This window comes from Schistocerca americana, chromosome X (genome assembly GCF_021461395.2).
Source record: "Schistocerca americana isolate TAMUIC-IGC-003095 chromosome X, iqSchAmer2.1, whole genome shotgun sequence".
Lineage (NCBI taxonomy): Eukaryota > Metazoa > Arthropoda > Insecta > Orthoptera > Acrididae > Schistocerca > Schistocerca americana.
This window is the reverse complement of record NC_060130.1, coordinates 513,234,631-513,250,347: the sequence shown is the minus strand read 5'-3', so window position 1 is coordinate 513,250,347 and position 15,717 is coordinate 513,234,631. Positions and strand designations below refer to the sequence as shown.

Here is a 15,717-nt window from a genome sequence, read left to right as displayed (position 1 = left end):
AATAACCATGAATAATATGCACCTGTAATAGTTTTACCCTTTTCCAGATAGTCGATGAGGATTATCCCTTGTGAATCCCAAAAGACAGTCGCCATAACCTTTCCGGCCAAAGGCAGATTCTCCCTTGGTAACCCATTGTTTAGATTGTTGTTTGGTCTCAGGAGTATAGTAATGTTTCCATGTTTCATCCACAGTGATGAAACGACACAAAGTCCTGCAGATTCTTCCTGAACAGCTGCAAACCATCCTTGCAACGCTTCACATGATTCCGTTTTTGGTCAAGCGTGAGCAATCGCGGAACCCATCTTGTGGATAGCTTTCTCACGCCCAAATGTTTATGCAAAATATTATGTACCTGTTCATTCGAGATGCCCACAGCACTAGCAATCTCATGCACCTTAACTCTTCTGTCATCCATCACCATATCATGGATTTTATCAATGATTTCTGGAGTCGTAACCTCCACAGGGCGTCCAGAATGTTCAGCATCACTTGTGACCATATGGCCAGTCTGAAAATTTTGAAACCACTTATAAACTGTTCTAATCAAAGGTGCAGAGTCACTTTAATGTTTAACAAGCTTCTCTTTAGTCTCCTGAGGCATTTTGCCTTTCATTAAGTAATGTTTAGTCACCACACAAAATTTTTTTCGTCCAGTTTTTGACAATCACTCGACTTCCTTGATTCACACGAATGCCAAACACAAAGAAATATACCAATATGGCTGAAACTTTGTGTGCATTCTTTCCAAAGATGCTACTAACTAAACATGACCTCAATACGTGCTGGTGATGCCATCTCTCGGACTTTGCATGGACTTTTCAAACGCCCCTCGTACTTTTGCTGATGTGAAGGCTGTGCATAGAAAATGCAAGGCAACACGTACCTTGGAAGGATGAACTCTATCAGGCCCTCAGCTGTCATCTGTTCACATCTCTGGAGTGGTAAATTATATATTTAGCTTTTCCTTGTTTCCCTAGTAGTATATTTCTTCAATTTCATGTGTTTTCTATTTAAGAGGTTTGATCTAGCCTTTTCAACTATAAGTTTAATTTCATGCAGTCTGTAGCACAATTTTCAATTCTCCTGAACAGACAGCTACACAGCTCAGTAAGGAATTAGCATCCACTGGGAACATGTTAGGAGGATGAGAAGTTGCACATCTAGGTTTGTGTCTGCTTTGAGTTTAGTTCTTCAGTTAGTCTGCTAGGATAGGTAGGATGTGTTTACGGTGTGTGCAGATGCAGGAGGAGCTGGCTGGAGTTTGCGAACAGCTGAATGCACATTTGGCAATGGTCAGATGCCTTCAGACTGCTGACTTTGCATGTAGCAGTGTCAGAGAATCTGGCATGTTACATGGGACACGCCAGGTGTCACTTGGGTTGTCCATGGGTTACATTGCCAAGAAGCCTCCTAACATACCCAATGTGGTGCATCCACCCTCACAGCAGGATGGGTGGTGGGTGATAATGCTTTCATGTCACCCAAGGTGGAGGCAGCTGTCCGTCTGACCTCACCAATTCACCTTGTTAGTGAACAGGTGGCTGTTCCTTCAGCAGGGTCCAAGCAAGCACATGTCAGTATGGGTTTGCTAGTTATCGGGAGATCCACTGATAGGCACATTATGGAGCCCATGAGGAAGATAGCATTCAGGGCTGGAAAGAAGCCAGTATACACTCTAAGTCTGCTGAGGGGACCACATCTGAGATGTGGAGGCAGCCTTACCTGCAGCTATCCAAGTGTGCTGGGTGCAGTCATCTGCAAGTTATGGCTCACATTGGCAAAATAATGTCTGTTTCATGGGTTCTGAGGCCATCCTCAGTTCATACAGGCAGCTAGCGGAGGTGATGGTGAAGGCTGCTGGCCTTGCACACATGGTGCAGGCACAGCTCGCAATTTGCTGCATGGCTCTCAGAGGCGATAGGAGTACCAAAGGCTTCATCGACTCTGTCATGGTCTTGGTTGCAGAGGTCTGGACCTGTGTTACCGGGTGAAAAATTGTAGGAATCCCCTTGACAGATTTTTTGGTTTGGTTTGGAGATTAAAGGGGCTAAACTGTGTGGTTATCAATCTCTTTTTTTCTTAGTCACACAGGTCTCAGATTAAGACCATACCCCAAAGGAATCCTATCGCTTTAAGTCTGGTGAAGGAACAAACTGAGTAAAGCTGTATGTGTAATCACACTGAAGTTGAAAACTAAAGTATCAAGCCAAAGATTGAAATCATTAATGAGAAGGAAAATGGTGTTAAAAGGAATACAGCACATGGCCTTGGCTCGCTTGATCACAAGAATAAAAAATGATGAACCAGTCACTCACCAGCACCATAACATTCCCAGCCTAAAAACCCAAGACAAGAGAAACACAGATGGTGAAAAGACTAAAACCAATTCAAAAAGACAGTACCAGAGGGGGCGAGGAAGAGTTATAATGCAGGTAGGGTGAAGGCCTGGGAGAGAAGGCTACTTGCCCACCCTTAGATTGAGTGATAAAAACACCCCTCTCAAAATGGTTCAAATGGCTCTGAGCACTATGGGACTCAACATCTGAGGTCATCAGTCCCCTAGAAATTAGAACTACTTAAACCTAACTAACCTAAGGACATCACACACATCCATGCCCAAGGCAGGATTCGAACCTGTGACCGTAGTGGTCGCGTGGTTCCAGACTGAAGCACCTAGAGCCGTTCGGCCACACTGGCCGGCTCACCCCTCTCAAACAGAACTTGAAACTAGACCAGCCATTGAGGCATTGTCACCTAAAACCGTAGGTAGTGCATCAGGAAGGTGAATAGTCCATCTCAGGGTGGCTAAATTTGGATGTCCAACAAAATGTGGACCACCACACATTCATCGCCTCCTTTACCATATGTAACTTGTTTGGCAAAGTCAGAGAGTGCCATTGCATATTCCAGAGCCCAAAACTTTTCAGCGTAATACCAATCTAAGATAGTGTTCCAGTATGCCAACCTCCAGATACTGTTTACGAGTAGCCTCTTCGGCTAGCCTGTCGGCAAGTCCTATTTCCCGGGATTCCAACATGTCCCAGGGTCCACATGAAGACCACTGACTGTACCCATTGTTCAACAATGTAAACAGACTCTTGGATGGCCATTACCAATGGATGGTGAGGCTACCACTGGTCAAGAGCTTGTGAGGCGCTCAAAGAGTCGCTACAAAAGAGGAAGGACTCTCCAACACAGAAGCAGATATTCTCTAGAGTGCAAGAGATGACTACCAGCTCTGCAGTGGAAACACTGTAACCATCTGGCAAGGAGTGTTGTGCAGCATGTCCTGCATGAGCATGAGAAAACTGAACATGACCATCATCCAATGAGCCATTAGCGTAAACTACCTCTGAATCATGGGAAGTGTCAAGAAGAGAGAAACAGATGGCAGAGGGCTGCAGGGTGAACTGAGTCTTTTGGAACCTGTGAGAGGTCTAGACAAAGCTGTGCTCAAGGTATACACCATGGAAGTGTACGTGAGTGGACCTGGAGGAGATGTGGTAGAGGGAAAGTCTCGAGTTCAGTGAGAAGGGAACGGACACAGACAGCAATTGTAATCCTCGACCTGGGCCACTGCTGCAGGAGATGGATCGCTGTGTCAGGGAAAAGGAGATGGCAATTTGGATGTTTAGATGAGCTACAAATATGTGCAGCCTAATTGGTGAGCAGTTGTTGTCACCTGATCCGCAATGGAGGAACCCACGAGTAGGCTGTTTACTGGGCTCATACAGAAAGCTCCCATTACAAGTCAAACTCCACAGTGGTGAATAGGTCCAGCATCCCCAATGCTGAGGGCAATGCAAAACCATATGCCAGGCTCCCATACTCGTGACAGGATTGTACAAGGGCCTTTACACCTGCAACAGTGTAGGGTGACCTGCACCCCAGTTGATATGACTCAGGCATCTAAGAATGTTAGGTGCTGCCAGCAGTTTTGCTTCAGCAGACAAATATGGGGAAGCCAATTTAAGCAGACATCAAAAACCTGTCCTAAAAAGTGATAAGAGAGTACTTCATTAAGCAGATGGCCATCATGATGAAGTTATGGTTGTAGGTGAACTGTAAGACGGTGACAGTTGGTGGTTGAAAACTGAAAGCCGTGGGTGAGGGGCCACGACTGCACCTTTTGGATGGCTCCCTGCAGTCAACATTCAGCCACATCAATAGCAGACGAGCAAAAACTGTGGAATGCTTCATGATTGTGTGTGTCATCCTTGCGCAGGGCCACGCTAATCTTTTCTGTGTCATTCCTGTTGTAGTATATGTACTACCGAAGCGAGTACCCTTGATAGGTCAGGGGTGTACTACAGAAAGGAAGCAGCTACTCGGGCAGCGGACAACTTGTGGCCTTCACATTGGGTTTCCTTAGGCTAGGTGGTAATTTGAGGTACTCTGATGAACACTCACCAGTCGATATGCAGATAGTGAAATCAGACTGCATTCACAATGAATGCACTTCAACTGTCAAAATGTTATTAGTAAACTGTTGAAGTATTCATTACAAAGTTCCCAAATTTACAGCCCTGCAGGAAAGTTCTCGCAGTCAAATTATTCTTGTGACAGAGAACCGGCTGAAACCTGAAATAGAAAGTTCTGAGATATTTTGTGAGTCATGGAACATATATCGGAAAGGCAGATTATATGCCACAGGAGGCAGAGTGTTCATTGCAGATGGCAAAAGTATTTTCACTATTGAGGACAATGTTAAGTGTCACAGTGAAGTTATCTGGTCATGTATAACATGCCTAGATGAAATCGAGTTAATTGCTGGATGCTTTTACCCACCATGTGATTCTGCTGTGACAGTTCTAGTGTCATTTAAAGCAAGTTTACAGTCAGTAGTGCACAAATCACCAGATCATGCAATACTAGTTGGAGGCAACTTTAACCTACCAAGTATAGACTGGGATACCTATGGATTCATTACAGGGGGTACAAATAGACAATCTTTCAGTCCACACACAATGGAAATACACTACTGGGTATTAAAATTACTATACCAAAAAGAAATGCAGATGATAAATGGGTATTCATTGGACAAATCTATTATACTAGAACTGACGCGCGATTACACTTCCATGCAATTTGGGTGCATAGACCCTGAGAAATCAGTACCCAGAACAACCACCTCTGGCCGTAATAACGGCCTTGATACGCCTGGGCATTGAGTCAAACAGAGCTTGGATGGCGTGTACAGGTACAGCTGCCCATGCAGCTTCAACACGACACGACAGTTCAGAGTAGTAACTGGCGTTTTGTGATGAGCCAGTTGCTCGGCCACTATTGACCAGACGTTTTCATTTAGTGAGAGATCTGGAGAATGTGCTGGCCAGGGCAGCAGTCGAACATTTTCTGTATCCAGAAAGGCCCGTACTGGACCTGCAACATGCGGTCGTGCATTATCCTGCTGAAATGTAGGATTTTGCAGGGGTCGAATGAAGGGTAGAGCCAAGGGTCCTAACACATCTGAAATGTAACGTCCACTGTTCAAAGTGCCGTCAATGCGAACAAGAGGTGACCGAGACGTGTAACCAATGGCACCCCATACCATCATGCCGGGTGATGACGAATACATGCTTCCAATGTGTGATCACTGTGATGTCGCCAAACACAGATGTGACCATCACGATGCTGTAAACAGAACCTAGATTCATCCGAACAAATGACGTTTTGCCATTCGTGCACCCAGGTTTGTCGTTGAGTACACCATCGCAGGTGCTCCTGTCTGTGATGCAGCGTCAAGGGTAACCGCAGCCATGGTCTCTGAGCTGATAGTCCATGCTGCTGCAAATGTCGTCGAACTGTTCATGCAGATGGTTGTTGTCTTGCAAACGTCTACATCTGTTGACTCGGGGATCGAGACATGTCTGCACGATCCATTACAGCCATGAGGATAAGATGCCTGTCATCTCAACTTCTCCTCCTTACACGAGGCATCCCAACAAAATTTCACCAGGCAACACCGGTCAATTGCTGTTTGTGTATGAGAAATGGGTTGGAAACTCCCCTCATGTCAGCATGTTGTAGGTGTCACCACCGGTACCAACCTTGTGTGAATGCTCTGAAAAGCTAATCATTTGCATATCACAGCATCTTCTTCCCGTCAGTTAAATTTCGCGTCTGTAGCACGTCGTCTTCTTGGTGTAGCAATTTTAATGGCCAGTAGTGTATCTTACACCTTGTAGCTACAAACAGGCTGGACCTTACTGTTGCATCAGCATAAAGAGGGGGATTAATTACAATGGTATCATAGCAACTAAGGTTACGAAAGTTAATAAAACAGTCAAGAAGGCTAGAAGAATGGTTCTGATAGAAGAGTAGATATGCAGTTGTTAGACAATGAACTGACATCATTTAGTTCCAATATGACAGACAGAGGAATTATGGGCAAATTTAAACAGATTGCACATCGTGTTCTGGAGAAATATGTGCAATTAAGGATAGAAAAGACCTATTTTTTATTTAACTATGAAATTCAGAAAACGTTGAGGAAGCAAAGGCTGTTGTGCTCTCAGTTCAAAAGAGAATGCACAAATGATGACAGGCAAAGGTCACTGGAGATTTGTGCATTGGTGGAAAGATCTATGCATAAAACCAACAACAACAACAACCACCACCACCACCACCACCACCACCACCACCACCACCATCACCACCACCACCACCATAACTTAGCAAAAGATATGGCCGAGAAACAGAGAAAATTCTGGTTCTAAGTACAGTTGATAAGTGGATCTAAGACTTCCATCGAGTCACTTATTGACCTGTCTAGTGTTGCACTACAAGACAGCAAAACAAAAGCCTAAGTTTTAAATTTCATCTTTAAGAAACCATTAATGCAGGAGAATTGTACAAGCAAACTGTCATTTGACCATCACACAGTCCTGTATGAATGAAACAGTAATAAGCATTGCTGGTGAAGAGAAACAGCTGGGAAAAAAAAAAAAAAGTTGCCAGATATGGATGGAATCCTAATTCAGTTTTACAATGAGTACTCTATGGCATCGGCCCCTAACTTAGCTTGCTTTTACAGTAAATCTCTCACCCTGGGCAAAGTCCCAAGTGATTGGAAAATAAGGCAGGTGACTTCTGCATATAATACGGGTAACAGAATGGACCCGCAAAATTACAGACCAATGTCCTTAACATTGGTTTGCTGCAGATTTGTAGAACATATTCACAGTTCAAATATAATCAAATATAATGAACTTCTGTGAGATCAAAAAGCTTAGAAAGCATTGCTCATGGGAAACTCGGCATGGCCTTTTCTCACAAGACATAATGTGAACTATAGATGAATGGTGTAGATGAAAGGCAAAAGGCAGATCCCATATTTCTAGATTTCCAAAATGCAGTTGACACAGTGCCCCTCTGCTGACCATTAACAAAGGTACAAGCATAAGGAATAAGTTCCTGATATGTGAGTGGCTCCAAGACTTCTTAAGTAATAGAACCCAGTACATTGTCCTCGATGATTAGTGTTTAGACTCGAGGGCATCATCAGGAGCATCCCAGGGTAGTGAGATAGGACTGCTGTTATTTTCTATATACATAAATGATCTGGTGGACAGGCCGGGCAGCAGTCTGTGGTTGTTTGCTGTGGATGCAATGGTGTATGGGAAGGTGTCCAAGTTGAGTGACTGTAGGAGGATACAAGATAACTTGGACAAAATTTTTAGTAGGTGTGATGAATGGCATATAGCTCTAAATTTAGAAAAATGCATGTTAATGCAGATGAGTAGGAGAAACAAACCAATAATGCTTGGATACAGCATTAGAGTGTCCTGCTTGACACAGTCATATCATTTTAATATCACGGCGTAATTTTGCAAACTGATAAGAACTTGAATGAGTGTGTGGGGACTGAGGTAGTGAAGGTGAATGGTCAACTTCAGTTAATTGGGACAATTTTAGGAAAGTGTGGTTCATCTGTGAAGGAGACCACATATATAGGACACTAGTGCAACTCATTGTTGAGTACTGTTTGAAGTGTTTGGGAACTGCATCAGATCAGATTAAAGGAGGACACTGAAGCAATTCAGAGTTGGGTTGCTAAATTTGTTACTGGCAGGTTCAAACAACACAAAAGTACTATGGGAATGTTTTGGAAACTAACAGAAATCCCTTGGTTCAAGGTGACATACTTTTTGAGCAACATTACAGAGAAAATTTAGAGAACTGGCATTTGAATCTGACTGCAGAATGATTCTGCTGCCACCAACGTACATTTCACTTAAGGAGCACAAATATAGGATGCGAGAAACCAACACTTATAAAGAGGCATATAGAAAGTTGTGTTTCCCTTGGTCTACTTGTGAACACAAAAAGAAAGGAAATGACTAGTAGTGGTACTGCCCCACAGTATAAGATATGTAGGTAGATGTAGATCAAAAGCAGCAGTCCAGGAGTAGGCGGAAAATAGTGCACACATTTAAAATGTCATTGCATCACTAAAGAAAGGACATGGTTAGCTTACAAACAGGCATGCTAACTCAGCCTCCAGATTCTTTGCAGGGCACTGCATATATAGTGAAACTTGTCAACAGCTTGCCGTCCACCTTTGCTGTACAGCAGTACTACACCACCATTCTAAGTGCAGTAAGTGTCTCTGAATCATTGGGAAGGTGTTATCGGTTTCCACACCACTTCTGTAATGCATTTACGTGAGCCACAGCTACTATTTATTCACATTTTGAAACTCAACTCAACTGAAAATGATCCCGAGAGCCAATTAACTATGATCAGTGAACCCAGTGATTGCAATTTGTAACTGAGTAAGTGCTCAAATAATGCAGCAGTTTGGCACAGTATAAAAGTCTCAAGGGGCTGTAACAACAGCACAAAATCAGGTTTCTTTTACTAAAAGTTGTGTGGTAGTTTGATGTGTTCCATGCCTACCCTTAAATCGTGTAGCAGTGTATCAGAAAGGGGGGGGGGGGGGGCACCTCTCTGGCACCATTACTGTCTGCGATAGTTTCCTTGCTCTGGTGCTCACATTTACAGGGTGTCCCATTTATCCTGACCACCCTAAATAACTGTTTGTCCAGATGCAAATTACAAAATGTTTCAAATAAATGTTCTTTAGCCATCAGGGGGGGACATCAATCAGCATGATTGCCTTTGTTGTAGCTTTGTTTTTTTACAAAGATATGAACTGCAGTATGACTTTTTTAAATGGCACCCCGTATTTTTTTTTCAGTAATTCATTTCCTCTCTTAAAGAACTATTCAAAAATGTATCACAGAATACCATTCACTGAAACACAGCATTATTAATTACGTAACACAACACTGACATTGACATTGACTCTCCCAGTGCTTAGTGCAGGTACTCAGGATAATGCGACACATCCATGTGCTGACGTTGGCGGAGGACAAATGTAAACATAAGTAGAATGTACACCCTTTATTCCGTCAACCATTGTCAGTTGAAGAGTTGTGTGAACAGAATGTACACCAATGAAGAGAAGGTAAAAATGTAAGTTAGCAGAACAGTAATTGCAATACTGTTTTCTTATGTTTGGGTACATTTAGTACAGTAGTTTAGTCCTTTTAAATACTGTTGTTTAGTGTAGGCATACAGTAAAGGCTGTTCTTCATACAAACTGCATCAACATAACGTTTCTATTATTGTTGTTGTTGAAGGTAGGTGAAACACTACGCAGGCAGCGGAACTGTACAGAGAGCGATATCCAGACAAGAACCCACCTTCCCGACAGATGTTTTCTTGAAACTTCCTGGCAGATTAAAACTGAGTGCCGGACAGAGACTCGAACTCGGGACCTTTGCCTTTTGCGGGCAAGTGCTCTACCAAGGAGACGAGATACTGGCAGAAGTGAAGCTGTGAGGGCGGGGCGTGAGTCGTGCTTAGGTAGCCCAGTTGGTAGAACACGAGATTGGCATCCCTAAAACCAGTGTACATCGTATTCTTACATATCACCGGTTCCATGCTTACCATGCACACCTACATCAAGAATTGCATGGGAATGATTTCCAGAATCATGTACAGTTCTGTCAGTGGGCACAGCAGCAAATCCTCGCCAACCTGAACTACTTCTACACTGTTCTATTTACCGATGAATGTTCCTTCTCAAACAAAGGACAGATAAATAAAAGGAACATGCATTATTGGTCCAGCAACAACCCACAATGGCTTAGACAGGTGTAACATCAGCGTCAATGGAGGGTTAACGTCTGGTGAGGGATGCCTGGTACTAAAATTATTGGCCCTTATTTCATCAAGGGTAGTCTAAATGGGACAGTGTATGCCAACTTCCTCAGACAAATTCTTCCTCCTCTTCTGGATGAAGTGCTGCTAAGAACCAGAATGCTTATGTGGTATCAACACAATGGATGTCCCCAGCACATAAAGCCTTGAGTGCACGTTGTGTTCTGAACTGAAGGTATCCTGCCAGATGGATTGGTTGAGGAGGAACAGTTACTTGGCCTGCTAGGTCTCCTGATTTAAATACCCTGGACTTTTTTCTGTGGGGATGCATTAAAGACGTTGTCTATTGCAATATTCCAAGAACTCCAGAGGACATGGAGGAACATATAGTGCTTCCTTGTAAATCTCTTCAGCAAGCAACACTGGAAGCAGTAAATAATTCTTTCATTCAACGTGTGCGTCAATGTATTGGTGTCCAGATTCACCACTTTGAGCACCTTTGAATGTTATACTCCTGGGCAACGGTACAGGAGAGTCAAAGCCAATTTTGTGTTATGTTTTACTTGGTTTTCATTTGTTTTCTGACAACTCCAGCAAGTGGACGAGTTTGTGATCCAGCGCTCAAAGTCAATGTTGTGTTACGTAATAAATAACCTTGTGTTTCAGTGAATGGTACAGTGTGGCACATTTTTGAATAGGTCTTTAGTAGAGGAAATCAATGACCAAATAAAAAATACAGGGTGTCATATAAAAAAGTCATACCACTGTTCATATCTTTGTAAAAAAACAAAGCTACGATGATGGAAATCATGCTGATTGATGTCCCTCTGACAGCTAAAGAACATTTGCTTGAAACATTTTGTAATTTGCATCTGGACAAACAGTTATTTAGGTTGGTCAAGATAAATGGGACACCCTGTGTATGTAGTTTCCGTGTTCCTCTGCAGTGTCACCTGAGCTTCCCTTTGAAATTATGAAAGCCTAGACTTTGTGTCTTTTTTGCCACAGCCATTAGAATATTACCCACTAAAAGAACTTTGCTGAGCAACATGTATACTGACTACATATAGAAATACACTTAAAACATGGTCTCTGTATTAACATGTGTGCAGAAAATTGGGCAGCACCTTCTCAGAATTTCCCCCTTATAGCCTATGGCAAGTGATCCTTTATACAGGATCCACATCAGTTTTGTAAGCCAATGTGTTCAGAGAGATATGGTAGAAATAAATGTCCACTGAGATACACTGACATACCTCTTGAGCACAAATCTGAACCAATGGTCAACAACTACAGCCCCATCAAGCTCCTTCATAGTCTAGTACCCAGAAACACGATACTGTATCTACTGCATAAAACGTCATCAGCTGCCACCTTAACTCGCTCAGCTCGGTATGTGGACGGTGTTCCAGCCTGTGTACGCAATAGTGAGGGGCATCCAGGATGGAAATGCTGGCAGCCACTGGTGCCTGGCCTTTTCCACACCAGTGACGGCCAAACAGTTGCTCTATCCACTGCTCCTGGCACCACCGCCATCTCAGACACCAGCAGCCTCAGCTTTTGTCACTGCATTGTCAGAGATGTTCCAACCACTGATGCCATCACCTCCACCTTAAAGATCACAAGTCCTCTCCTCCACAGCAGTGAACCAGAAACCATCCTACCACTAATGGCTACACTTATCACTAATCTAACCATTAGAGTACTGACTGGACATCCAGACTCCAAGGTAATACAACAATTGCCTGCAAGGAGCAGAGTTTCTGGCTCTTGTCTGCACATAAGACAATGGATTAGGGACCAGCTTTGGCATTGGCTTCAATGCCATACACACATCTCTCTGGATCAACTGCCCACACCTTTGTTGCTGACCTCAAATCTGATAGAATGCTTACTGGACTTTTAACTGTATTCTGGTCACAACCTCTGTGCTTCTCAGTAGATAGCTAAAAACAATCTCTGAATGGTCATTATCACCACTCATCATGAACTGCACACACCTGTTAATTATATTTGCTATAAGTATTCCTTAGTGTGGAATTTGTTCATAAAACAGTCATGTTCTAGTGAACAGATTCCACAAAATTACCAGAACTTTTTTTCTGGGTTATACACTAATCATTCCAGCATTCTTTAAAATGCCATAATTCTGTACTAGATGTCATTTTATGTATTATAATATCTTGAGAATAAAGTTTTCCAATTCTAAAACTGTGGAAACGAGGAGCTGGCATATTACAGCATTGACACCATGTTCAGTCCAGTATTGCAGTAAAGTATAAGAAAAAAAGTTGAACCGATTTAGAGAGAGCTACATGGATGATATGAACTATTACAAGAACAACAAAAAATGCCCTCATTTTTTAATGGCATAATGACCTAGAGTAAATGAGAATTTGTGCAAAGAGAACTGTGCAAAGATAGCGTTTCTAACTGAAGTATGTACCTTTTTCAGTTGTGTATTTTATTAGTACTGAGTTAACTATTAGTAGTGATTTTCATGAACCGTGAATTACTCTCATGTCCACTGAAAATCTTTCCAGTTACTGCCACCACAATACTAATATTTACATGCAGTAACTGCCACTTGAAATCTGCTTAGCAATCATCAACACAAAGTTCCCTTCGAATGTTTCAGAGCTTCACTAAACATGGTTCTATACTTGTCTTATACAGGCCTATGAACTTGCTCAATGAGTCACACTATTGGTAGATCTAATGTTGAACACAGAATACGAATCATTGTGCAATGCAGCATTTGTCATACAGGAGCAAAATTCTGATTGTTATATCACATTTTAGAAACATCCCAAGACCAGCAGGCAAACACAAAATTTTTGCATTTGTAATATGACACTTACACAGTGAAAAACTGGCTACCTATTAAAGATTATTTCTAACACTACTATAACGAACTAAATGATCTGAGAAATATGTGACAAAGATACCTGAGAGGACAATCGTATACATATTTTGTTGCTTCCTTTGTGTCTGCAGTAAGACAACCATACTATGAAGAGTGGGGCTATTGCTTTTTCATTATTTTGGCTACAACAGGGCCCAAGTCATAACAAACAGTCTGAATGATCACTTTTTTAACACAGTGGTTGTCACTGGATGAAGTGAAAACTTCCCATTGTTTTCAGTGCTAAGTACAATTCGCAAATAAGATCATACTTGGGTCAGAGTGCAGGAACACATCAATTCACAAACATAATGGTGCAGTCTTAGGAGGTTGGCCACATTATCAGACTTCATACTCTAAGGTATGGCAAGTGAATCTAGCATAGTAATTATAACCATAAAGGCAGGCTGAATATGGTTCTAATTTTCGTCTTCTACACACCTGTGATTTGCTCGGTGTATGTCCATACTGTTCTAAGGGTATGCTGCATAAATACTAACTACTGTTTTAGATGTACTTGCTGTGATGCCTTTGACTGTGAAGTCTGACAGTTTCCAACTTTCTATGGTTAAACCCTTAAATATACAAATTGACAAGTTCTTGGACTCTGAGCTGTACTTACGCACACACTTGGTAATGACTTCACAGCCAAAACCATACAGTAACAGAATTAAAGGGTACTACTACTACTTCATCCAATGGCAGCCAGTGTGGTAAAATGTTATCACCCAGACAATACATCTTGTACTCTACTGGCTACAGTGTTTCCTAGCTAATGGTTCAGAACTACCATTCAATAGGGCAAGAAGAAGTCTCTTTCCATTTCATCTCCAGTAAAAAGAAAAAAAAAAAAGCATAAAATATTACTTCTCACTACTCAGAAATGAGCTTATCCTCAAACTTAAAGAGGATTTATTAAATATATATTTCTAAGAAAATTTGTTTGTGTTTCTCAGCTGAGCACACTGTAGCTTAAATTTCAGATGTTTCTCCACAAACGAAACAGGGTGAGGGTGGTGAACAAGATTCGAAGATGTTCACCTGTTTGAAAACATCTGAAATTCCCTTACCTGATGATTTGCATAAAACCGTGTCTGCAGAACTCGAGTGCCAGAGAACAAAGTATGCCGTTTGTGTTCTTGCAGACTGTACACAGCATCTGAATGCGAAGGCTGGGTTTTTGTCACAGGCACACTTTCCCCTGCACATCAAACACAATTACTCACACATGAATTTGCCAAGATCATCTTTCACAATTCACTGTTACATAGCTAGCAAAACACCAAATTTCAAGTTATGAAATATAAATAAAATGTCGTTTTAAAAGTACAATAAGCAACTTACAACATTAAGAATCACGTTTCTCAGGCACTTTCAGCACCTACACTATTACTGAACGAAATGTGTAAATGGAGCCTTTACTCCAGGGTATAAGTTTTCAGGCAAAATTTTTTAAGAAACTACTTCCATCAATATTTTAAAAACATGTTCAGAACAAATAAATGGCAAAGTTAAAAATACACAACATGTCCCTAATATGTAGCATTACTTCTTTGTCTATGTATAAAAGTCATTGAAGATTCAAGCAACTGAAGTTTTAAGATCTTTACTGAAGTAATTTCACTGCTGACTACTCATAAAAATTGTACTGTAATTAATTTATCTGTAGCTCTATGAACAATGTCCAGTAATCCTGCAGTTAGTGAATTATGCCATGGAATCACTGACATTGCTTCATTATTTGAAGGCTGCATCAATTGGAAGAAAATGTAGAATCAAAAAATTGTGGCAATCAAAATGTTACACCAAATGCATTTTATGTGAGAATCCGTCCAGTCTGGTGTCCATAATCCAGGCGAAGCCACGTATGGTACTTCTCCAATTTTGCATAGAAGCAATTGTACCTGTATATATGCTATTGTTATTATGGGATTGCCACTCTCAAAGACATTTTAAAGCTACTGCCAGCAATGGGTAGGAGGAGGGCAGTTGTTACCCCCCTCCCTGCCCCCACTTGGGGGGGGGGGGGGGGGGGGGGAACTCTGCAAATCAAATGTGCATCATGTCCTGCTAAACAGACAGACATATAATATCAATTCCATATTTTCTGGAAGAAAACTAGAATATGTAATGGATACTGAATGTAAACTTTATTTGTCTACATCATGAGCTTATAAAATGATACATGTGGTTTTGACGGTGCTAGCAGTCATCTTTGGGTCTAAAAAAAAGAAAAAAAATGTTGTCCATAAAGTGTGTTAGCAACTTACAATGTGTAAAATGTAAAAAGAAACATAAGGGACAGAGAAGATACCATAATGCTGTCATTATCCATCTTGTAAAATCATCACATGATCAAAACCAATTGCAAAAAGGCTAGGCAAGGTATCTGTATGGGGCAAATACTGGAAACTGACTAAATAATGAAAAGTGTGAAGTCATCCATATGAGTACTAAAAGAAATTCACTAAAATTCAGTTACATGATAAATCACACAAATCTACAGGCTGTAAAGTCAACTGAATACTTCAAGATTACAATTATAAATAACTTGATTTGGAATGGCCACATAGATAATGTTGTGGGGAAAGCAAACCAAAGGCTGCAATTTACTGGCAGCACATTTGGAAAGAGCAACT

The 15,717-nt window shown here is 41.6% G+C and overlaps 1 protein-coding gene and 1 non-coding gene across 2 annotated transcripts in view; both read right to left on the bottom strand.

The window, feature by feature from the left end:
* The window catches only part of LOC124556611 (polyamine-transporting ATPase 13A3-like), a 281,733-nt gene that overhangs the window by 153,578 nt on the left and 112,438 nt on the right, over positions 1-15,717 (bottom strand). The window contains exon 6 of the mRNA XM_047130578.1: positions 14,149-14,279. Coding sequence (XP_046986534.1) covers positions 14,149-14,279 — 131 coding nt within the window. The remainder of the gene's footprint in view (positions 1-14,148; positions 14,280-15,717) is intronic.
* Positions 4,184-4,289, bottom strand: LOC124557488. Its single transcript, XR_006968744.1, has one exon. It is a non-coding gene; the product is annotated as a U6 spliceosomal RNA (small nuclear RNA).